Raw genomic sequence first — 25,154 nt, 5'->3', positions numbered from 1 at the left:
CTGTTGTTGATCTGCCCTGCATAAAGCCAAATTGATTCTCAGATATTTCGGTCTCTTCACGTATCCGTCTATCAATTACTCTTTCCCATATTTTCATGGTGTGGCTAAGCAGTTTTATAGCCCTGTTGTTTGTACATTGTTGTATATCTCCCTTGTTTTTGTAAACAGGTACCAGTATACTGCTTCTCCATTCGTCTGGCATTTGTCCAACTTCCATAATTCTATTAAATAGGCCTGCGTGTTAATCAACTTGTTCCTGTCTCTCCCAATGCTTTCCATACTTCCCCAGGAATATCATCTGGTCCTACCGCATTTCCTTTCTATATTTTTTGAAGCGCTTGAGCCACTTCCTTGTTTGTTATTTTGGTGACCATTGCTGCTACTGTCTCCGTTGACTCTACAGGCTGTCTGTCAAATTCTTCATTTAATAAGCTGTCAAAGTACTTTCTCCATCTCTTTTTGACATCCCTTTCGTGAACTAGTATTTTATTATTTTCATCTCGGATACATCTAATCTGATTAAAATCTCTTGCTTTTTTTGCTCTCTGCTTGGCTATTTTATATATCTTCGTTTCGCCTTCCCTGGTATCAAGTTGATCGTATAGTGTGTATTGTTACACACTTCCTATACAACTAATTTAATTTGATATCTGATGGGATATTATAAAGACCTTTTTCCTTAGACTTCTAATAATATTTCAAAATCAAAAATAGCCAAATCAATCCAGTACTTCTCTGGGTGCCGGAAAAAAGACGGGAATCAGAAAAAATTGGAACGAGAAACGATATAGGAGGATGTCAAAAAAAATTGAGTGCAGTGTCACAAGACTTAGAATTAATATCCACCCGATTATTACTTCTTATTAGCATTATTCTTGCTTGTATGGAGTTAGGTTGCTGGTAGATTTCTTCGTTTTAACGATGGCATGCTACGAAATTATATTAGACAAATTGACAAATGACATTTAAATCATATCCCTATTTAAATTTATTTGCTCAACCAAATTACTATCTGCTATGCAGACGACACAATACTAATCTCTCAAAGTGAAGATGATTTACAACGTATGCTGCACCAATTTAATATAACCGCTAGAAAATTTAACATGTTAATTTCCCCAAAAAAGACAAAATACATTGTTGTGACGGCAAATCTATTAAGGTATACATTAGAGCTGGAGGATCAAATAACAGAACAAGTCAGGGAGTTTAAATATCTAGACATCACACTATCTAGCTACGGAAGGCTCGAAAGAGAAGTGGAAGATCAAGTGAATAGAGCAAAAAGAGCTGCAGCTTTCCTGAATGACACAATATGGAGAAATAAAAATATTGGAAAAAAAATGAAAGGCAGAATTTACAAAACAGTCATCGGACCAATAATGACATACGCGGCAGAAACACGATCTGATATAAAAAGGACAAAAATAATGCTAGAAACAGCAGAGATGAAAACCCTTCGAAAAATCGATGGTAAGACACCATGGGATAGAGGTAGAAGTGCAGATATACGACGGAGATTCAATGTGGACAACATTAATAACTGGGTGAAGAACAGAAGAGTATATAGAATGGAACGACCACATAAGCCGAATGACAACAAATAGAGTAGTAAGGACGGCGAGAGACGGTTCCCCAATAGGGAAACGATCAGTGAGAAGACCACGAAAACGATGGAATGACAACTTACTGGAGGCACATTGAAAAACAGAAAGAAAAACAAAAGAAATTACTTCTTATATGTAATCCATTTGGATGGTTTTTAAAAAGTTTTTTAAATCATTTTACACACGAACTTTTTACTTCATTGAAAGTTTTTTTATTAATTAATTTTTAATACCAATGCATTGACATAAAGTCATTGTTTATTATAAGATAAACCCCTTTGTAATAATTATCATTGAAGTGTGTCGAAGTTTCAACCTCTAAAAGCCCTAAAGTTATCAAACCTGTGATTGCTAATTGTAGGAGCATCTTATTTTCCCGCAACAACTTCTGACATACACATTCAAAGTCGAAAGGCTGCACTAGCTAACTTCTGTCTAGTAATCAATACTCGTGCACTTTAAAGCAGATGTTCCCGTTGAAATGGTACGCGTCGTGGAGAATGGAGAATGGAGAATCCTTCCACGCTTGCAGCACTATTTCTTTCCTTCGGCACTACTGGTAGACAGACTGCTTTTCTTGTTTAATAATTGAAGAGGCTCTCTAAGAATCGATTTCAACTGGAAGATTTATTATGTACTATTTAAAATTTGCTCACAAAAAAATAGAAAAGATTTTGTCGATTTTAGCTAACAGTTAAATCTTGTTACAAGCTAGTAACATATAACTGATTGGTTGAAAAAAAGTTGATATGAGAAATTTTATGTAGATTGGCAATTTTAATCCTTTCTAAGCGCTTCTTAATGATATTTTATAATATGGTTCATCAGTATTGGGTTTGTAAATATACAGGGTGTCCCGAAAAGATTGGTCATAAATTAAACCACACATTCTGGAGTCAAAAATAGTTCGATTGAACCTAACTTACCTTAGTACAAATGTGCTCATAAAAATATTACAGCCCTTTGAAGTTACAAAATGAAAATCGATTTTTTTCAATATATCGAAAACTGTTAAAGATTTTTTATTGAAAATAGACATGTATCATTCTTATGGCAGGATCATCTTAAAACAAAATTATAGTGAGATTTGTCCACCCCATAATAATTTTATGAGGGTTTTGATCCCTTAAACTCCGCCAAACTTTTGTGTACGTTCCAATTAATTTCTTATTGTGGTACCATTAGTTAAACACAACGTTTTTAAAACTTTTTTGCCTACTAGTATTTTTTCGATAAGCGAGTTTTTATCGAGATGCGGCTTCTTTTTAATATATTTACATGAAAATTTTATGGGAGTTTTGTTCCTTTAAACCCCCCAAATGTTTGTGTACGTTCCAATTAAACTATTATTGTGGTACCATGAGTTAAACACAGTGTATTTAAAACTTTTTTGCCTCTTAGTATTTTTTTGATAAGACACTGTTTACTCTAAAATTTTAAAGCTCTTTGGTTATATATTATATCGAAGAGATTACAATATGATGCCGTTAGTAGTTCAAAAACGGCCTCATAGTCAACGCCAATGCAGTAGATCTCCACAGCGATCAGTGGCGTGCCGGAACTTTTAAAGCGGCCCGGTGATCTTATAGAAAAGCGGCCTCCCATCCTCGTTTTACCTTCTATCAGGATGTTTTATTCGGTATTAAAAAAAAACAAAAATATAAATTATTTAAAACTTTGAATTCAATGATTTTTTTCTTAATTTGTTATATTTTTTTAATTAAAAATAATAAATCTTACAAATAATAACTGACATGTATAACAAACAATATTGTATGCAGTAGGTAAGGCAGAAACCGTAATTTCCTAAATTAATAATTTCCATAATATGAATTTTGATGTAATTAAGGTACAAGTAAAATAAAATCGAGAATTTTTCAATTATGTATTAAGTTGCATTTTAGTAAATCAATTATACAAGAGAGTACAAATACAAGTACAGTGCAAATACTTTAATTTAACAATATTTAAAATGTTAACTCTCGATCAATAATTTCCGCATTAAAATAGATTTTTGAGCAAATTCGTCGATTATTTCATGATTTTTAAGCTCATACAAAGCTTCTTCTTCTATAGCCATTAGCATAAAAGTGATCTTGTGTTAAAGTACTTCTTAACCGATTTTTTATGTATTTCAATGTTGAAAAGCTTTTTTCGCAAGATACTTGTGTCACTGAAAGAGTTAATAAATGCTTTACATTATACTATTTAAATTTGGATAAGCACACTGACATAAGTTGTACTTATGCAAAACAGCGTAACAGCAAGCTATACAATCTTTACACTTTTTAGTACCACCGGAGGTAAGGTTTTCACGATATCAACATTGTCATTGGTTACTTCATGTTCAATATCACTTGGATTAATAATATCATCCTTCATATTTTCTGCAGGCTGAACATATTCATCATTAACTCCATCTTCCATAATCTCAGTATTTTGCAAAATCCTATTTTTAACACAATCTATTTATCAGCAAAATCCATGAATTCTTCTCTAATTGCAGTCGCAGATATGATAGGATAAAACTTTCTTAATTTTTCATAAATGATTTAAATGCCATCAAAGGTATACCATTTTTTTATTGTATTAAAATTTCTAGGATGTAGAGTGCTTATATCATCATAAAACGATTTGATTTGTCTTCATCAAATCTTTTTAGATACTTTCAATAATTCGGTCAAAAATGAGCAAGACGTTTTTCCATTTTTTAATTCTGCAGAGTACAAACATGTTTGAAGGAAATTGAAAAACCATAAATATACTTGTATGTATGAAAATAAATAATATTATCTGTAGCAATCTATTTATGTACATATATAGACGATAGAGTCTATATATAGACTATTTACTTAAACTGTATTTCACAATTTAAAAAAAATTGATTTTTTTAAATGTTATTAGCAAAATTAACATCCGATTAGAAATTAAAAAAATGTTTTTTGTTACATCTAAAAATTTTTGTGAAAACCTATTTGACCGGCCTCATTTATATGGTCAGCACGCCACTGACAGCGATGTGCAGACATTACGAAAAAGCTTTAGACCAGGGCGGATCTGTAAAAATATTAGTACATTTGGACGTTGAGAGGTGACTCAAATTTTTTTGCAGAAATTGCTTGGAAATTACTCAAATAATAATATTTGAGTTATCCTCCCTCTCAAAAAGGTGCGGAACATTGTTTAAATAATCAAAATGTCAAAAATTGAAGGAAAAATTCGATTTTTTTCTTGGTTTTTTGATTATAACTTTAATAGTATTCATTTCCGAGAAAAGTTATGCTAACATAAAAGTTGCGTAATTAAATTTCCTACAATATAAAATTGGTCAAAAATTAAAAAAATAGTCACTCTAGTTGCAAAATAGCAATAATTGCGAAAAAACCATACAAAAACAAGTATTCGCATTTTACCTTTTTCAACCAGTTATGCTACACTTACAGCCGGTTTCCGAAAGGACGATCATCTCAAAAATTATGTAATCGATGGTTAATCGTTGATCAAATGCATTTTGAGTTTCAATAACACCAGTTAAACGGGAGTTCAATAACAGTCGATCATATGATTTAACAAACGATTAATCGTTAGTTAACAGCCGATCATAAGTGTTTTGAGTTTCCGAAACGCTGATTAACCAATTTCGCATGTCACACGGCGACCAAAAGGAACTGTCACCTAATTTGAGGTTATTGGTTGATTAAAGGGCTGTTAATGTTTATAAATAGTTGTTTAGAGTTATTAAATAGAGTTTTTTAGTTATTATATAGGTTAAATAGTTATTAAATAGAGGGTATTTTAGTGTTTACTTAAAATTATTAGTGAGAAGAACCAATAAAGAATTGGAAGAACTATATCAAGAGCCAACGATTACGACGACGATCAAAGCACAGAGAATACGATACTTGGGGCACATAGAGAGAATGGGAAGTAAACGAATGCCAAAAATGGTACTTTCACGAAGACCAATACAAAAGAGGAGGAAAGGCAGGCCAAGGAAAAGATGGAAGGACAGTGTATATGAAGACTTGAAGAAAAGTAACATTGAGAGATGGAAAGAACTAGCATTGGACAGAAGGAGATGGAGAGAGGTGGTGAAGGAGTGTGTAAAAAGACTGAAGTGTATTTAAATAAAATTTATAAGTTATATTAAGTTATTTACTATATTATTTATGTAATCAGAAATGTAAACATTTTAGCCCTAGGCCTACAAGGCCTGTTGCGCTTAATAAATAAATAAATAAATCAAATTATTAGTTATTTAATTATAATTTAATTTTTAAAATTAAATATATAGTGTAATTATACAGTGAGCACGTAAAGGTTGGAATAAATTCATTTTTTCATGAATGGGCAATTTTGGAAATAAATCCCGAAACAGGTCAATTTTTATTTTTAAGTTACGACTTTTTGGCCTATATGTCATACTAGTGACGTCACCCATCTGGGCGTCATGACGTTATCCATGACTTTTTTAAACGAGAATAGGGGCCTTGTGATAGCTCATCTGAAAGGTAAGTTAATTCTCTATTCAGTAATATAAACAATAACATAATTATTTATAGAGGCTGTCCAAAAAAAATTTTAATTAAATTTATTAACATAAAAAGAAGAATGTCTGTAATTTATTTAATTCAAAATACATTTTACTGTTATCAGAATACAGGAAAAAAATGTTTATTTGACAAATAAATATTGTTTTTTGCTTAAATTCAATATTAAAGCAGCCACCCACCTGCCTCTTGACACTTTGAACATTTAATTTAAGCGAAAAGCAAAGAATATTTTTCAAATAAACATTTCTTTCTGTTTTCTAAGAGCAGTAAAATGTATTTTGAATTAAATAAATGACATATTATATTCTTCTTTTTATGTCAATAAATTTAATCAAAAAAATTTTTTTTGGGCAGCCTGTATAAGTAATTATGTTAATGTTTATATTACTGATTAGAAAATTCAATTACCTTTCAAATGAGCCACCACACGACCAATATTCTAATTTAAAAAAATCATTGATGACGTAATCATGCCCAGATGGGTGACGTCACTAGTATGATAATAATGCCAAAAAGTCGTAATTTAAAAATAAAAATTAACCTTTCTGGATTTTTTTCCAAAATCGTCCATTCTCGAGAAAATTAATTTATTCCAACCTTTACATGCTCACTGTATGTTGGGCCACACATGTAGATGGTGCTACAGAGGAGCATTAGTTCAGCTCTATTTCAACATATTGTGTTAGTGTGAAAATAAAAAAATAATGTTTAATTTTAAATATTTAATTTAGAATTACTACTTACCTTTTGTTAAATAATTAAATAAAATAAGGACTCACTACATGGCAAGTAAGCAGATGCACCATCTGCAACTGTTGTATAAAGATTAGATTTGGTTGCCAACTAAATCCAACATTGGGATATGCAATATGATATCTGCTTGATATCACATACAATAGATGACATGAAGAACGTGATAAGGAAGCTGGAGGGAAAGGCAGATGAGGTTGGTCTTAAAATCATCACTAATAAGATAGTAGAGATGAGAATAGGAATAAGTGAGCATGGTAAACTATACATCAATCAAGAAGAAATAAAACAGGTTAAAGAATTCTGCTATCTTGATAGTATAATAGTGCAAAAGTTGGAGTTCAGGCAAACATTAAACATAGAATAGGAAAAAGAACAACAGACAACAGGCCTTTGAAATCCTCTCATATCATATCTCAACATAAATTAGCCAAAACACATTTAATAGTATCATCAAATCAATACTACTATATGTGAGGGATACTACGATATGGGAGTGAGACATGAACAATATCAGAAGGAAATGCAAGGAAGAGTTTTTGTAAATAGATTCCCACAAAATATTCTGAAGATGTATTGGCCCAACACCATAACAAATGAAGAATTGTGGAATGCATTAAGACAAAGAAGCAGAGGATGAAGCTAGTAGGTAATAACTCATTCTAACAGGTGGGTAAATAAACTTTGAAAAACACATTTTGATTAATTTTATTATTTAAAGAAATTACAATTTTTATTTAAAATTACTTTATTAGGTACATACCTAACCACTATTACCGAATAATTTATTGACATCGAATTTTTTTATTTGAAGCTCTACTTCTAAAATTTCTTTTTTTCTTGTTGAAAAATACTATCTTACTTCTTTTTTCTAGTCTTGCTGTTTCAATTTTTTTTGTAAAAGATACATTAAGGGTTTCGCTCCCTACATCTTTTACTTTTTTATTTTTTGAACGAGCCTGAGACATCTTGGCTGTCTTCTTGGGCAGGACAGCAGTTGTCGTGGGTGTACTGAGCAGCACAGTGGAAGTAGAGGGTACATTGGATGTCTGCTATGTGTCTTCCAATTGTAGGTAATCTACTTCCACTTGACTGTCTTGTGCAACTATAAAAATAAAAAAAAATTCAATTGTTTTAGATGTACCAGATAGTTTTTTCTTTATAAAAAAAATCTTTCTCGAATTAAGTAGGTAGTTACTTTTATTTATATACTTTAGCTATCTTAATAGCTAAGTGAATAATCTACCTTAATTTAGAATTGGAATAAATAATTATAATAATTAATTCATATTAATAATATTTATTGATATTAATTCTCATATTTTGAGTTTGCTTAAATTTGGTTTACAAAAGATCTTTTTTTTGTTTAATGATGTCTATAGATAGGCACAAGGTCTGGCTATGGGGAACCGCTTATCACCCTTGTTCTCAGATTTATTATTGATCAACATAGAAATAATATCTTTAACAATCAAACTTTAAACAATAATACCTTTCAAAAAATCTTAAATTGACTTAGAACTGTAGGATACAATATCCAATTTAGATGGAAATCTTTCAGATGCCAAAAACATTCTAGATTCACTCAAAAACTTACATCCGGATGTACATACTTACGGAAACAATGGATAAACTTAAGTTAATCTTTAGAAAACCGACTAGACCGACTATACCATACCTCCCTCTTCTAATCATCCTTTTTAACAGAAGGTGGCTTCTTTCTATTGCTACATCCATAGAATACATAAACCTAGCATTATCAGATAATAGTTTTAAATAGTTAAACTAATGGTCACTCTACTACATTTGTGGATAACGTGCTGAACAAAAAAATGTTCTAATTCAGAAGTTTTGTCCAGATCAAGACCATATACAGGTTATTGTTCAGATAATATTGGAAATATTGATCAAGCTTTATATATATAAATAAATTTAAAATTAGTTACCTTTATTTAAATAAATTAATAAAATAAGGACTCACCAGATGTGAAGAAACCAGATGCACTGTCACAACTGTTGGGTAAAGGTTGGATTTGATTGCCAATCAAACTCAACATTTGTGCTCCTACATCTGTGAGACGAGGCCTAAATGTGCCACCACCTGTTGCAAGTATGTCTTTCTGAAAACAATTCATTAGTTCATTACTGATTAAGAAATGAAAGGGTTAAAATCAAAGTGGTGTAAGTCATATTCTTGAAATGATGTAAGCCCTATTTTATAATCTTGATATTATATAGACAGACCTCTTCAGAGAAAAAGTGGTGTGTAAGTTTTTACTGTAAATACTTACACCACTTTTCCTGATGAAAAAATGTCTATTTATCAAAGTTATAAAGCAAGACTTCCATCATTTCACAAATATGACTTACACCTCTTTGGCGTTAACACCCTCAAATACTAAACTTCTATTGTCTCAACACTAGGTTAGTTCCCATCATAAAATTAGTTTCATTGGATTATATTTTTATAAAAATATTTCACTCAGAAATAGTGTAATTCGACTGACCTGGTGTTAAGAGCTTTAAATTTAAGTATACCTACTTTGTCCGCAGTTTGGTCTCTCTTCAACTGGTCCAAAACCTTCTGCTCATTATATTTTTGAATCTGCAATGTAATTAATCCATATAGCTCTAAATCAACCGAAAGTTTTATACACTTACATTTTCCTCTGCTACTTTTTGGCTAGTGACCCTTTTTAAGTTTATATATGCAGTGTTCAGCTGCTTGGGAGTTCTGGGAAATTCAGCGCTATTTTTCCCAGGTTTCATTGTTTTGGTTGGTGGACATAGCATTGGTACATTATTTGTTTTCAATTTAATATGCTTGTATCTGAAAACAAAAATACAATTAGAAATTTGTTCTGTAAGTTAGAAAATTTCGTACTTACTTTCCAATTATTTCCAACAGCAAACATTTCTCTCTCTCTCTCAGTATAATTTTTGCGTGGAGGATTTCCGTTTGTATTGCTCATTTTTAATATATTTTTTAATTATATAAATTATGTAGTTATTTACTATGGATTGAAATTTTTTGGTTATAAAATGAAATTTTGAAGGATGACAGCCGATTGTGACAGTATCGATACCAAATCGTATGTCAGATAATCGATTTTCTACGATCATATAATTTTAAGATGATCGACGTTTGAGAAACTCGTCACTGGTTAACAGTTGATCAAATCTAACAGCTCGATTAGATGATCGAAGATTTGAATAACGTTTCGGAAACCGGCTGTTAGGACCTTCATATTTCACCCGTAAGAACTTTATGATACAGTAAAACAATACTGTAAATTTCATTAAGATCAGTTCAACAGATTTTGCAAAATAAATTTTGCAATCCAGCTTTCGCAAAAAAATTTATTTCTTCAAAATGTTACAGGACTGAAAATAAAACAGATAGCAAGTTGGATTTTTTTTTCTTATAGACGTGTACTGTACCTTTCATTTACAATTTGCAAAACTAAAATCAATTAACCACCACGGCGTCAGGAATTTTTTTAAATAAATATTAATTATTGGTGCTACGCGCAGGACAGTGGATAGTTTGCTCTGATTGGGCATTCCAATGACCTTTGATAATGATTGATACATTTTAATTTTTATTAAATTTCGATATAAATAAATAAATTTGTTTATTGCAAAATAAAAACACATACTCTATCCCTTGAAATAACACTTTTTTAGCAAAAATTTTCTTTGTTCATATATTTTAACTTAGAGAATATAAGTTTATTATATTTAAACATATGCAATTGTTTAAACAATATTTCACAAACAATAATAAAATTAGTTTGATTTTTGTGGAACTAAAATATTAAAATACAACAAAATATAGAGTAAGAAAATAATATATTAGATAAAGATTCGAAGAAATTTTGGTGGAAATCAACTTGTGTGAATCGAATACCGCTGTCCTGCGCGTAGCACCAAAAATTATTGTTTATTTCAAAAATTTTCTGACGCCGTGGTAATTAATCGATTTTAATTTTGAAAATTGCAACTGAAAGGTACAGTACACTTCTATAAGCAAAAAAAATTTCAACTTGCTATCTGCTTTATTTTCAGTCCTGTAACATTTTGAAAAAATAATTTTTTTTTGCGAAAGCTGGATTGCAAAATTTATTTTGCAAAATCTATTGAACCGATGTTAATGAAATTTCCAGTATTGTTTTACTGTATCATAAGGTTTTTCTGGTTGAAATATGAAAGTCCTAAGTGTAGCATAAATGGTTGAAAAACGTAAAATGCGAATACTTGTTTTTGTATGGTTTTTTTCGCCATTATTGCTATTTTGCAACTAGGGTGACTATTTTTTTAATTTTTGACCAATTCTATATTGTAGAAAATTTAATTGCGCAACTTTTATGTCTATGTGCCTAATGAATACTTTTAAAGTTATAATCAAAAAACGAAGAAAAAAATCGAATTTTTCCTTCAATTTTTGACATTTTGATTATTTAAACAATGTTCCGGACCTTTTTGAGAAGGAGGATAACTCAAATATTATTATTTGATTTATTTCCAAGCAATTTCTGCAAAAACATTTGAGTCACCTCTCAACGTCCATCTCAAAACAGATGCGCCCTGGACTACTTCTCAACAACCATAATTTTATTTTGTACAAACAATATATTGTTACCGATAAATTTAGGTTAACGGGTAAACCTAGGATTACCCGGGTAAAGTGCGAAGTAGCCGCGAGATATTGCTAAAATAAACGCAAATGTAAAGCTACTGGAAATATTTGTAACTCCAAATGCCACAGCAGCCTGTTTTGTTTTAACAAATAGATTATACAGTACATTTTATTTCTGCAGTACATATTTATAGCTTTATTTTCCTTACTTTTGTAAAATGCGTTTTTTTCTTTCAAGCAGTTACGGCCTTCTCATTACTAGTATACCCATCTATAACTAAGCATTTAACCATAGGATAGGATATCATAGGCTTAGATAGGAGAATACATATTAATATATTACAACACCACGGGAGGCGGCACAATCATACCCAGGGCACAGTATAAAGAGGGACAGTAGAACCACTCTTTGAAAAATTGGAATTAAAATCTGTAGTCGCGCATGGCGACCGCGCAATGTTCTTAGTCGCTTTTGCCCCACTCTCGCATTGTTAGTCGCATAGAAACCTACGGGTTTTAACAGGGAAAACCCGCATCCACCACTGGTCAACTACCAATTGCGTACTGTCGGTATTACTTCTTGAGATCAAAGCGCCGACAGAGGAGTGGTTTTACTGTGGAACCTCTATATACTGTGCCCAGGGATTAGGGACCCTTTGAATTTGTTCGGTACAATCATGCCCTCAGCTTCGTACCTCAAGTAAAATCGGCGCAATCGTCCCCTGTCCATTTAACTAAGTTGCAGCAGGTAGAATGCGTTTTACCTTTACCCGATTAAAACCCGAAATTTGAACTATTTAAATTATATTTCGGACTTACTGTCGGATATTACCGACACCTCGCGGGTACTATCTCGCTGGTACTATCTCGCTGGTGATCCTAGTTTTAACCATTAATCTAATTATACTCGTAACATATACTATTAGTAAACAGAAAATTTAGTTTTACTATTTTACCACGCATACTGTGTTTAAACAATCCACAAAACCCGGAAGAAAATCGAAAAAGGCGTGAACGTAATGTACTGAATCATTATCGATGTTTATTGTTCCGTGGAAAACGTGTATTACATTTCACGACGTGTTTGTTAATACAATACGCAAAGTTAAAATTTGAGATAAGTTTGCAGTAAAGCGAGCTGATGTTTACGTTTAGATTGGAAGCACTTTTGCTAATAAATTGTATGAATTAGAACTGACCTACGACAAACGAACGGCATTTGCGTAAGTCAGGGTTTGATCTCCTTGGATTTTATAGGTACAAGGATCATTTAACTTATTTACTATTTATAAATAGAAAAGTTCATTTTGATTTGTTAAAGAGTTTATAGGGTTGACAAGTTCATTTTATAAATTAAACTGGGAAACCTAGGGTTTTCTAAATTTGCACTTTTCAATTTGGTATTTATTATAAACACATACTATAGATGATTTGATGTCATCGCAACTTTTTTAGGTAATTGTTTTCTCATAGAAGCTCCACAGCTTAAAATCTTAAGAGGGTAGGCGCAAAATTCCGGGTCAATGTTTTTAAATGCAATTAATTTTTTCGAATGCTGACAAAACTAATCAGTATTTTTGAAAAATTTAAACGCAGAATGAAAGATTACATCCTTACTGAGGGTAGAAAGTCCCTGAAAACTTCTATAATGTTTTTAAGATACAGGGGTGAAAAAGAAGAGAAAATTGAGTGTGATTTTTAATTTCAAATATCTAATTCAAAAGAAACTTCTTGTTTATTCTAAAGGACTTTCTGCCCTCGCTCTCGCTAATAATGTAATCTTTCATTCTGCGTTTAAAGTCAAAAACACTTATGAGTTTTCTCATGATTCGAAAAAAAAAGAATGTATTTAAAAAGCATTAGCCCGAAAGTTTGCGCCTACTCTCTTTTAAATCGAAAATCCAAGACATTGTTTTCTAAGCATATTTACAATCATATTTATAAAAATATAATCTGTCAAATCCATATGACATCCATAAAATGTCATACAACATAGATGAAATAACACGACTGCAACTTGGGAGCAACCGGTCTCGATACCAAGAGAAGGAACAATAGGCGAGAGAGGAGGAACAACAGAGGAGAAACTCCTGGAGGGCTTCAGAACTGTCAGTGTAGAGTGAATATTCACTGCCAGTTCTAAAGCCCTCCAGGAGTTTATGAATAGAATCACAGAAGTCAGTGATATGGATTTTCACTAAACACTAAGAAAACAAAATGTATGATGGTCTCTAAGAAGGAACAGAAATTTGGACGAAACAGTGTGAACGGTCAACAAATAGAAACGGTAAAAACATACACCTACCTTGGTCAATGAAAATTGGGACTAGTCGCTAGAAATCAAACATGTAGGATAGAGAAAGCAAGATCTGCATTTCAAAAAATGGCTACCTAAGCTATTCAAATGTCATGATCTATAAATCCTCATAAAAATAGGTTACTACGATATTATATCTTTCCTACACCCATTGGCGGTTTCTCCATAAGTGCACATGTGCACGTGAACCCCCTAAATTATTTTCACACCAACATTAATATGTGTAAAATTTATCATTCTATAAATAACATTTTAATCTAACTATACAGTAATAATTGAAATTCAAAATAACAAATCCAAGGAGTTTATAAGTATCTAATAGGTAACATTTAATTATTTTTATTCTATTTCAAAGGAGAAACTTCACGGATGCGAGGCCTTAGACAGAACCCCTCGTTCACCGCTCTTACGCTGGTTCCTATCCCAATGACTTTTCATAAGGCAAAATGCAACTCACCACCCGCCCCGCTACCCGCTATAGCCCACAAGTTTAGATGGCCACAAGAGCACAAGTTGGATGTGATCTGATGTGATCTTATGGTGTTTTTAACGTGCACGGCACACGTACCTTTAAATTTTGCTTTCATGAAGTTCGAATTTCGGAACAATATTAAGAATGGAAGGATTTGTGGATGTAAATGTTGGCGTGGAATATTTAAAATCAATTAAAATTTCTTCATTATATTTAGAAGAAAAATTAAAAATGCCGAAACCAAATTTGTTAATTAAAAATGTACCAAAGTGCAAAGGTCGGGATTATAAATGATTATTTAAAATGGAGATTTGTGTAAAAACTTACAAATTGTGTAGGTGTGAAGCACATATTTGGAGAAGAGAAAGCATAATGAATAAAATAGAAGATACGATTTTAACTATCCAGCGCAGTCCACTTAACTAAATTTTTGATTAAAAATAATTTACAAGATGATTTTTCTGAAATAATTTGAATTCTTCAATTACTTGTTACGATGCCAGTGACAACTGCAGAAACAGAACGATGTCTCTCTGCAGTGAAACGTATCAAAACTTTCCTTAGAATAGCTATGGGCCAGGATCGATTAACTACACTCGCAATGTTTTCAATTAAAAAAAATGATTAAAAAAATTCCAAATTTTACTGAATTTGGTTGTGAGTAATTTATCTAAAAAAAGGTGACTGACTTTCGTTTCAAAACTTGCTTATAACATTTAAACACTAAATTATAATTTTAAGTCAATAAAATACATTATTTATTGTAATTTTTAATAAGGTCTTTTGATTTTTACAATTTGACGACACTCAAAAAATTTTACCTACGGAAATAGGGTCTCAAGGTTTTTTTATATCTTAATATTATGTGTGCATCCCCAATATTTTACACCAGGCGCCGCCACTGGCTACACCGCTGTTCGGAGTTGAGTCGTGGAGTCTCAAGGCGCCACCTGCAAAAAAATTGAGGCTTTCGAAATGTGGCTTTATCGTCGAATTCTGAAGATATCTTATACCGATCACGTTACTAACCAGGGTGTTTTGTTGAGAATGCAAAAAGAAAATGAGCTGTTAACCACAGAAATACAGCCAAAATCGAATACCTCGATCACATCATGAGGAACAGCGAGAGAACTGCTGCAACTAATCTTGCAAGAAAAAGTAGAAGGAAAGCGAGGACCAGGAAGGCGAACGATATCCTGACTGAAAAATCTCCGTACGTGGTTCAATATAACAACCAAACACCTTTTGTGAGCAGCAGTGTGCAAAGTAAAGATTGCGATGGTGGTCGCCGAAATCCGAAAAGTATAGGCACCACAAGAAAAAGATTGGCTTAAAATAATTATTTCTTGGGAACTTTAACAAAAATTACTTAAATTTTATGCTGGGTGTTTTTAAAGTTTAATAAAATAACAAGAATTCTGATGAAAAAAGATATAGCGTATTGGATACAAACGACTTTCAAGAAAAAATTGTCATTTCATAAATTGTATAACATAATTTAGTAACTACAAGCAGCAGAGACGAAGTAGCTGTCTTGTTTGTCCATTTGACTACAATTTAGTACATACAAAGTGCATACAGCTGCTAATATCCTATAATTTCTTCATTCCCCTTTTGTTTTCGAGAAACTTAATGGCTGCTTAAATCCGAGCGGTTGCAGAACAGATTTATTTTTACACCACCAAGAAAATAATCATTTAGTTTAGATTTTATTTAACGATCCAATTGCACTTACAATAATCGTTTTGTTGTTGCCTTGACATTAAAAATGAGTAATTTTCAATTAACTGAAAACTATAACAGTATCTATTATTCTACCTAATACGAAACCCCTCATACGAGCCTCCCAAAACTAGAGCAAACCGATAAGCTAAAAACTTTTCAATAAATTCTACGTTTAACACAATTAACTATCATCAAATATTTGTTTAAACATTTTTTTCTAGAAGTTTCAACAGCGTAGAACATAGTTCTTTACTAACCAAATCCTGAAAAATTCTAAAGGGCAAAATTTATGAACTACATTTACAAAACTATGGAATTTAAATTACACAGAGCCAAAACAACTTCGTACCAAGTTTTCAGATGTTTTTATCTTTTTTATACAGTATGTCCCTGTAAGTTGTATCCATATGGAAAACTTTTTTATTATTAATTTTACGAAAAAAAGTTATTCTTCATAAAAAGCTCTGCATGGTCCAAAACCTAAGATTTAACCATCAAATATCAAACTTTTTGAATATAATACGAGGTATGTCAAAAAGTTAGAATTTCACTCAAGAGTAAAGTAGCTTTATTTTTCACAATATTGAAAATCCCTATTATGAAAAGATGTTTGAAATTAAAGACTATATTCTAGTATGCAATTACATCCTTCTAATTGAATTTTTTTTTTGAAAAATTATGGATTATCGTTATTTTCAGTTATTTCAATTCAGATAACTCGTTTATAATTAATTTTACGAAAAAGAGTGATTCTTAATAAAAAGTTCTGCATGATCTAAAACCTAAAATACAACCATCTTATATCAAATTTTATCAATTTTATACGAGGTATGTCAAAAATATGAATTTTGCTCAAGAGTAAAATACGTTTATTTTTCACAATATCGAAAAATGTTATTATGAAAAGTTATTTAGAATTAAAAACTATGTTTCAGTATGTAATTACATCCTTCTAATTGAAATATTCTGAACTACAAAAATACTTTACTTTTGATCTAAATTTATCTTTTTTGACATACCTCGTATAAAATTGATAAAATTTGATATAAGATGGTTGTATTTTAGGTTTTAGACCATCCAGAACTTTTTATTAAGAATCACTTTTTTTCGTAAAATTAATAATAAAATAGTTATCAAAATTAAAATAACTGAAAATAATATTAGTTATCCATAATTTGTCAAAAAAAATTTTTTTTAATTAGAAAGATGTAATTACATATTAGAATATAGTTTTTAATTCCAAGCAACTTTTCATAATAGCAATTCTCAATATTGAGAAAAATAAAGCTACTTTACTCTTGAGTGAAATTCAAACTTTTTGATATGCCTCGTATAATATTCAAAAAATTTGATATTTGATAGTTAAATCTTAGGTTTTGGAGCATGCAGAGCTTTTTATGAAGAATAACTTTTTTTCGTAAAGTTAATAATAAAAAAGTTTTCCATATGGATACAACTTACAGGGACATACTGTATATTTTTCCAAATGTTGTAATTCAGTAATATATATTATCTATGATACATGTTAACAAAAAAATAGAATCTTTAAATTAGTAAATAAAAAAATACTGCGGGCTATTTTTGGGGTTCGATAAAAGTATTGTAATTATCCTTGTCTTATGGCTGTTTTATAGAATTTTCCCTTCGGCTTCATTGGAATTTTTCTGTCACCCAACATATCTCTCGCTTCCTTCCATTTCATCCATCCAAATCCAACCCTAATTATATTGCATGCATCTTCATCTATTTCTCCATTATTATGTAATACCGACCCTAGGTACTTAAAACTCTCACGTTTTACAATAATTTCATCATTCTAAGACATCATCTTATTGTAGTCACTCCATCTTTAAACGAACACCCCAAATAGTCTGTCTTTGTCCTTCTTAGTTTTAAGCCTTTTTCCTCAAGAGCTTTTTCTCCACTGTTCCAGTTTTTGTTCCAAGTCGTCTTCACTATTTTCCACCAACACCACATCATCAGTATACATTAGGCACCAGGGAATGTTACCTTGTAGTTTCGCTGTGGTCTGATCCAAAATTAATTTAAATAAGGACTAAGTACCGAGCCTTGGTGAAGCTACTGAGCCTTTTTTCACATGAAATTTATCAGTCTCTCCCACACCTGTCTAACATTAGTTGTTCCTCTCTGATACATATCTCTCCCAATATACACATATTCACTGGGGGCTCCTTTCTTATTGAGTGTTTACCACAGAATCTCTCGAGGGACTCTATCATATGCTTTCTCAAGATCAATGAATGCCATATGGGCGTTTGTTTCTTTATTCCTGGATATTTCCATCAACTGCTTTATAATGAAAATTGCATGTGTTGTTGATCTGCCCTGCAAAAAGCCAAACTAATTATCGGATATTTCGGTTTTTTCACGTATCCGTCTATTAATTTCTTTCTCCCATATTTTATACAGCTCAGAACATGGATGATAATAAAGTAGAGAATTCCAACTAGTTTATCCTTCTTTTGTGGTTTGGTAGTCTCTTTGGTTGAAGTGCTCAGAGTGAATGAATGTCTACTTTTTACCACTTATTTCGTAAGCTTGCGCCTGTTCCATCTTAGGATTCCTTCTTAATGAATGTCCAGGTTATCACTTAATATTTTTGTTTGCCTTAATGTACTTCTTCAGCAATTTGGTAATCTATCTCGTAAAACATTTTACTAGTATGTGTTCTCCCGTTCAGCTTATGTGGCTGTTCCATTTATTTTTCTGTATAGTATTCAGGCGTTAATGTCCTTTAAGTTGCACCTTAACAACTTTTATCTTGTTCCTACTGTTTTTTTTTTTGTAGTAAATTGGCAATTTATCTCATGCTGTTTTACCAGGTTATCCCATTCTACTTACGTGCTTGTTCCATTCATTTTTTTTTCTGTATAGGGTCCAGTCCTTTGTGTCTTCCTTTACCTTTGCTTTTGTAAAGTTTCAGCTTTACCTGGGATCTCTCTTAAGTTATTTTGCTTATCCTTTATTCATTTTTTCTGTGATACCTCTGAATTTTTTCATTTTACATTTGAAGATACACTAAAACTATATCACTCATGTGGTTTATTATACCAGTACCTACAGATTCTATACCTATTAGTCGAGATATTTGTATATTCCAGATTATGTTATAAGTCGTCTTTTTGCCTTAGTTATTTCTTGGTTAAGTTTTTATAAATGTCACCTGCACGTGGTACCTATCTAAATTATCATCATCATCATAATAGGCTTCTTTGTGTATCTTGGCCTACTAGCAGAGAAGTCGCCACTTCTGTTGATTCCTAGCAACTTCCCTCCATCTTCTGGCCCTAAAGCCGGTCACGCACGGTACTGCGGTGTCATTCGACAAGATCGTCGATGATATCAATTCTGGAGTACCTACTGCAGAAGTAAGACCATTCTCTCTTTTGTCAAATTGTACGTTTTTGTTGAATGCACGGTCACACACGTTCAAAATTTTTGCCAATTTTGCCAATACCGCGAGTGGCCATCATGAGAATCTTAAAGTCTTCTTCCACATCATCAATATATCTTCTACACGGTCGTCCCCTACATCTTGTGCCCTCTAGGTTTGAGAATGTCAATCTCTTCGTTTAATAACTATCTAAAACTAAAATTTAGTTATAATTTTTTTTTAGTTTTATAATTTTTAAAGGTTCTAAAAATGTTTTTTCTAAATTTTGTTATTAAAATAAAAATATTGAACACATTCCTTCCATATAATTATTTATCAGTATATCTTTACGTATAGATACCGAATTACAACATTTCCTCCTTAGATACTTGGAACTTTACCTTTCGATTTTCTATCCTTAGATTTTCCGCAAAATTAAATTAGAATGGAAGAAACATGAGTCTGTGATATTTGATTATGAGGATGTGGCAAGTCTACTGTACGAAAAGAACGAAAAATAAGGATGGAACAACGTTCAACCATATTGGATTGGGTTGAAAACAGGTGCAATTGCAATACATTCGAATCTAATAAAAGTGAATACCTTAAGTGCCGGCAATTTTGCTAACAAGTGTTTCGAACTACAGAAGTCTGAAAATAGTCTTAGTTTAAGTGAAATTCACTTTAGTGATTGGTATTTGGTGCCAATATGAACGATGATAACATAAGCGGAACAATTTTTCAGTTATCAGTGTTTATTAAAACTTGTGACAATGTTTGAAATGTGGAATAATGTTACGACCAAGCTGGAAGTACAACAAGCTCAAACCCAGCAGCCGCATACTTCGACAGGATCAATAAAAGGTATGGTTTCTATTATTTTGTGATTTTGTGATAAGATGAATTTAATTTTTTTTATTTGCAAATTCACGTCAGCCTGACTGGGAGCGTTCAAGTATTACTTACCGCGATTTTTGACGATTTTTAACCCTCCTTCCCTTACGTAACGCACTCTTATGGGAGTCTAACTATTGCGTAACGCAATTTTTGAAGATTTTTGACCCCCCCACCCCAACCTGCGTTACGTAATACTTGAACGGTCCCTGTATCGGCTATTAGCGAAAAAAAGGTATCCATAGAGTACAACAATCAAATTTTTTATAAACACTATATTGCTTTTACATATAGAATAATCACTTTGGTAGTGCACTTTAAGAATAGTTATTTCTCTGTGCTCCGTGTAACTACTCCACATAGTGAACACGTTGGGGCTCCCACTCGGTGCTCACGCTCGGCGATCCATTCGTTGGCGGTTTATATGTAGAGGAGCGCATGCCGTATTCATTGGAGCAGTTACACGGAACACGGAGCACCAACGTCATGGATACATGCCTTAAGGAAGACCTGAGAAAATCGATTGGTGGAACTATCAGACCATGGTTTACTCTTTTTGTGTCATTTGCTATTCAATAGGTTAACAGTAACTATTTTACTGTGGAAATATGATTTGAGATCTTTCGCTGGAGGTTTTAGATAGGTGTCAATAGTTGCGTCTTCGAAGGCTTCTCGTGCATTCGTGTATATTTATCTGGCAGATCGTTCCCCAATCGAAGTTTTCGTTAGTGCCATAGTTTTTCCCAAAACCCGCCTGTTCTTTAGATCCTAGTCCATTTCACTCCAAGCTATATATATATATATATATAATCGGTTTATAACGTTCTACGACGTCTTCCGATTCCCAATCGCCATTGCTCTCGATCGTAGCACATGGCTTCGTTCAAGCCTCTTTCTCCGATTTCCCTATGGATTCCTTCTATCCAGCTTTTCCTAGGTCTTCCTCTCTTCCGCCGTCCTTTTGGTGCCCATCGTAGCACTTGCTTGGGTAATCTGTCTTCTTCCATACGTTGTACGTGGCCAAACCATCTTAGTTGCTTTGTTTTTATATCGTCCATTATTGTATGCTTTACATCCATTATCTCCAATATTCTTGTATTTCTGATTTTTTGTATTCTTGATATACCAGCAGATCTTCTCCAGAAGTCCATTTCAGTTGTTCTGAGCATATTTTCGGATTTTTCTTTAAGTGGCCAAACTTCGCTGCTGTATGTTATAATGCTCTTAACAATGCTGTTATAGATGTTACGTTTATTTTCTTTGGAGATACTTGGGTCCCATAGGATTTTGTTCAATAATGCGATAGCTTTCCTTCCTTGTGTGCACCTTTCTTGGATATTCTTGTCCAACGTTCCATCTTGTGTAATTGTAAGACCCAAGTATTTATATTCCTGACAGTGATTAATAGTTATTTCATTTTCCAACGCTAGATCCTGCTGTATACCTCCAACGCACATATATTCCGTTTTCTTGGTATTCACTTCTAAACCCCAGTTCCGGTACTCTTCTATGATTTTTCGGGTCATATATTCAATATCGTGATAATCCTGGGCCATAAGAAGCTAATGGATCGATAATTCTCGTGGTCTGTTGGATCGCCCTTTTTGTGTAATAAAATGGTAAGTGCATCATGCCATCTTGTAGATATTTCACTTTGTTGCATACGTTAGTTGAACAGTTCCTTTATATTATTTAAAAGCCTTTCTCCTCCAATCTTTGCGGCTTCTATAACGATATCGTCTTCTACCGGCGCTTTATTTCTTTTCATTTTCTTCAGTATCTCTTCCAATGCTTGGTTGACTACTCTTTTTGCAAAATTTTCTAATTTTTCTGTTCGTTGCTGAACATAATTTTGCCGACTTCTCTATAATTCTGTATAGAACTTTTTTACTACCCTTAGTAATTATTCTTTTCTGTTCTTGATTATAGTTCCATCTTTATTCTTTAATTTTATTATTTTTTATTTGCAAATTGTTAATTTACTCCTTACAATTTCGAGGTTCTTCTTATCTTCAATCGTTTTATGGATTTTTTCAGCTTTTTGATTTTTTCACTCCATTTCTGGATTATGCTTTTGATTTCCTCCCTTCTGTTAATACTTAAGGACGCAGTCGTGATTTAGGATTAATTTTTTCCTTATATGGTTATACACACACATACATACTTACACCATGCTCAATTAGAAAATCTACAAACAGCCCCAACATAACTAACTTAATACTCGATTAGATTTGAGCTGCGACTACTGTAATAGTGCCCATGGGATGCATGACATAGGTGAAAAGTGTTGTCCTAAATGATGTCCCAGAGAGCTGGCTGACTCTGGGGTATCATAGCCTTTGGTTTGGGCGGATTATAGCCTCTACACAGTATGGACACATTGTCATACCTCGTGCGAACACAGAAACAAAACGAGATGGCCGCGAAAAAGTCTCAAAAATGAAATGACTTCAGTCAGAGGCGTACAGAAGAACTATCAGCGTAGTAAGATGGCTGTGGCAGAACTCAATGTTGATGTACGGAGGTAACAGAACAGACGGTTTCTAGAACAACCAATAACCAACAACAATGAGAATAGTAATAGGCCAATGAATGGAAATGTCCTGATAGATGTGGAGAAAATGATCTCTCCAAAAGGTACCGGCATTAGAAAGAAATATATTCAACAATACAGCAAACAATCCAAAACCATTACATATTATAAACATAAACGACAAAAATAATATTCAACGTCAGTTTATCGTAGCTAAAATAATTCTTTGTTTTAAGTTCGATTAATTTTCAGTACCATTAGTGCATGGAACATCATAACACTTCCTGAGTTAATGCTAAAACAAATTTCTTATTATTATGTTTATTACTCCGTCATGCGTATATCATACCGTGTTCCTGTAACATCAACATCGCTTTTTAAACCATCAATAATTTAAAACCAAGGAAGTAAGGACGGTCGAGTTATTTACCTGCCACCATATGTTTTCCTTGATTTGCATTGTGGATGGATGCCATAAAATTAACCTAGTTTTATTGCATTTTTATCAAGTTGACTTTGGGGCTATTCACCGCATCAGATATTTCGGTAGCCCGTGACGAATCGCGTACTAAAGTTTGGTTTCATAACGGTTGACTCTTGGAAAAGACAACAAAAGGATGCGATTGGCAGCATGTTATTGCTCCGGCTCGGAGGCTGTAAATCTATTGTAATGCTCGTCTATTGCCAAATACATACATAAATCTTCTAATTGTCCAGTGGTGCACTCATAATAGGAGGACAGTTTACGAAAAATCTTAATATTAAGGATTTTGTGCAATTATCAGTACTATGTAGTTTTCATTAGATCGTATTCATTCTGATATGTTTATTTCTGATTAATTTTATACCATTGGAAATATTTTCTTTTTCTTCTTCTTCTTCGTGTGCCTCATCATTAAGGATATTGGCGATCATGGCGGCCCAGTTTACTCTGTCTGCAGCGGTTCCGAAGAGGTCTATTGTTGGTTTTCCAATCCACTGCCTTAAATTTTTTAACCAGGACGTTATCGTCTCCCCGGTCCTCTTTTTCCTAAACTTTCCCTTGTATAAACAATCCCATCAACTCATATTTTTCATTTTTGTTGCTAGGTATATGACCAAGTATCTCATTTTTCTTTCCTTCAAGGTGTTAAGTATTTCTTTTTCCTTTTTCATCTTTCTTAACCCTAGAAAGGTGGACACTCGTAAATTGACGACGCCCCTCTGTTTTCGTCGTAGTTCGGGTGCAATCGCGTAACTTATGCCCATACACTCCTTACTTAGTAGCTGTTTCTTTAGTCTTGATTTAACAGGTGTTTCTTTATTACTCTATTTGTGTATCAGATTTTTTTAGTCACGTCGTAAATCTTACGATAGTCCAGCTTTCAGCTTCGAGCACAGTTCGAGACAGGCGTCCTTAAAATTTGGGAAGAGGATGAACGTCGGTTACCTGAAGAAAAGAAACGCAAGGTATTATTTTATGTGTGTTGCGAACATCGAGGTAGTATACAAACAAGCAAACTTATATGAAATCACCATGTATTTTAAAGCAATATTTATTTCTTTTGAAAAAACTTGTTATTGTTGCGAAGAATAAAGGTTTTTATTGAAAATAAATAAATCGATAAGACAATCAGATAGTACAGCTCGGTACGGGATAGGTTATTTGCTTGAGTTGCAAATTGAACGAAAATAAATAAACTAACTTTTGCGTCCAACAACGAAAATATTAGACCAGTGCAAATAGCAAAAAAAACAATAAAAAATTAATAGCAGGATGAGACCAATTCCAAATGAAAGTACACATATTAGATAACATGTGGAACATTTTTCACCAAATCTGGATGAGGGGAACATGGGTTGGGGGAGCGCTTTTAGGGGTGAAAACGGTTAATTACGATTTGCGGCAAAACGGCACATCCTATCGAAAAAAGTTAAATCGCAAAGTTGTAGGCTATAAGAAGATCTATAACTTTTGTAAATAAGCATTTTTCACATAACCTCAAAATATCCGAGAAAATTGGAAAATTCGATGTTTTCGATTTTATTTTTTTTTTCTCACTGAAAAAAATTTTTTTTTTATCAAATATGGTGGAAACTTACCTCTTTATGTCCCAAACACGCTGTAATTTTTTTGTATAAAAATATTTTTTAAAACTCTTGTTTTTTATGTTTAAGGGAAAATGTAAGCATTTTTTCAATTGAAAAATCTCCCGAAATTTTTTTAGCTTTTTTAAAGAAGTTGGCATTTTTTTTGTTTATTTAAACCTCTATTTTCTGATGGTGTAAAA

General features: G+C 32.5%; 2 protein-coding genes across 4 annotated transcripts in view; one reads left to right on the top strand and one right to left on the bottom strand.

Annotated features, from left to right (window-relative positions):
• LOC114345421 (probable nuclear hormone receptor HR3) overlaps nt 1-25,154 on the top strand; it is a 411,567-nt gene that overhangs the window by 221,667 nt on the left and 164,746 nt on the right. The window contains exon 2 of one of the 3 annotated variants that reach the window (XM_028296279.2): nt 19,880-20,321. The exons of the other annotated variants lie outside the window; for them this stretch is intronic. Coding sequence (XP_028152080.1) covers nt 20,231-20,321 — 91 coding nt within the window. The 5' untranslated portion in view covers nt 19,880-20,230. The remainder of the gene's footprint in view (nt 1-19,879; nt 20,322-25,154) is intronic. 3 annotated transcript variants of the gene reach the window in all.
• LOC126879978 (uncharacterized) lies at nt 7,603-10,144 on the bottom strand. The gene is made up of 5 exons (XM_050643412.1): nt 9,799-10,144; nt 9,572-9,740; nt 9,453-9,515; nt 8,892-9,030; nt 7,603-8,015 (listed from the first exon to the last, which is right to left on the bottom strand). Exons 2-5 carry the CDS (start codon nt 9,701-9,703, stop codon nt 7,963-7,965), a joined length of 387 nt encoding a protein of 128 aa, XP_050499369.1. The 5' UTR covers nt 9,704-9,740; nt 9,799-10,144; the 3' UTR covers nt 7,603-7,962.

The sequence above is a fragment of the Diabrotica virgifera genome, chromosome 2 (genome assembly GCF_917563875.1).
Source record: "Diabrotica virgifera virgifera chromosome 2, PGI_DIABVI_V3a".
NCBI classification, from domain to species: domain Eukaryota; kingdom Metazoa; phylum Arthropoda; class Insecta; order Coleoptera; family Chrysomelidae; genus Diabrotica; species Diabrotica virgifera.
Note: the sequence above shows the minus strand (reverse complement) of the source record. Positions and strands in the feature narration are given on the sequence as shown.

Bases quoted from the DNA above. Each gene is read 5' to 3' on its own strand.
- LOC126879978 (XM_050643412.1), bottom strand. From the start codon at position 9,703: ATGCTATGTCCACCAACCAAAACAATGAAACCTGGGAAAAATAGCGCT. The intron at 9,516-9,571 runs GTAAGTGTATAA...ATTACATTGCAG, and splicing joins AAAAAGTAGCAGAGGAAAAT to ATTCAAAAATATAATGAGCA. The intron at 8,016-8,891 runs GTGAGTCCTTAT...TTATTTTTATAG, and splicing joins ATCTGGTTTCTTCACATCTG to TTGCACAAGACAGTCAAGTG.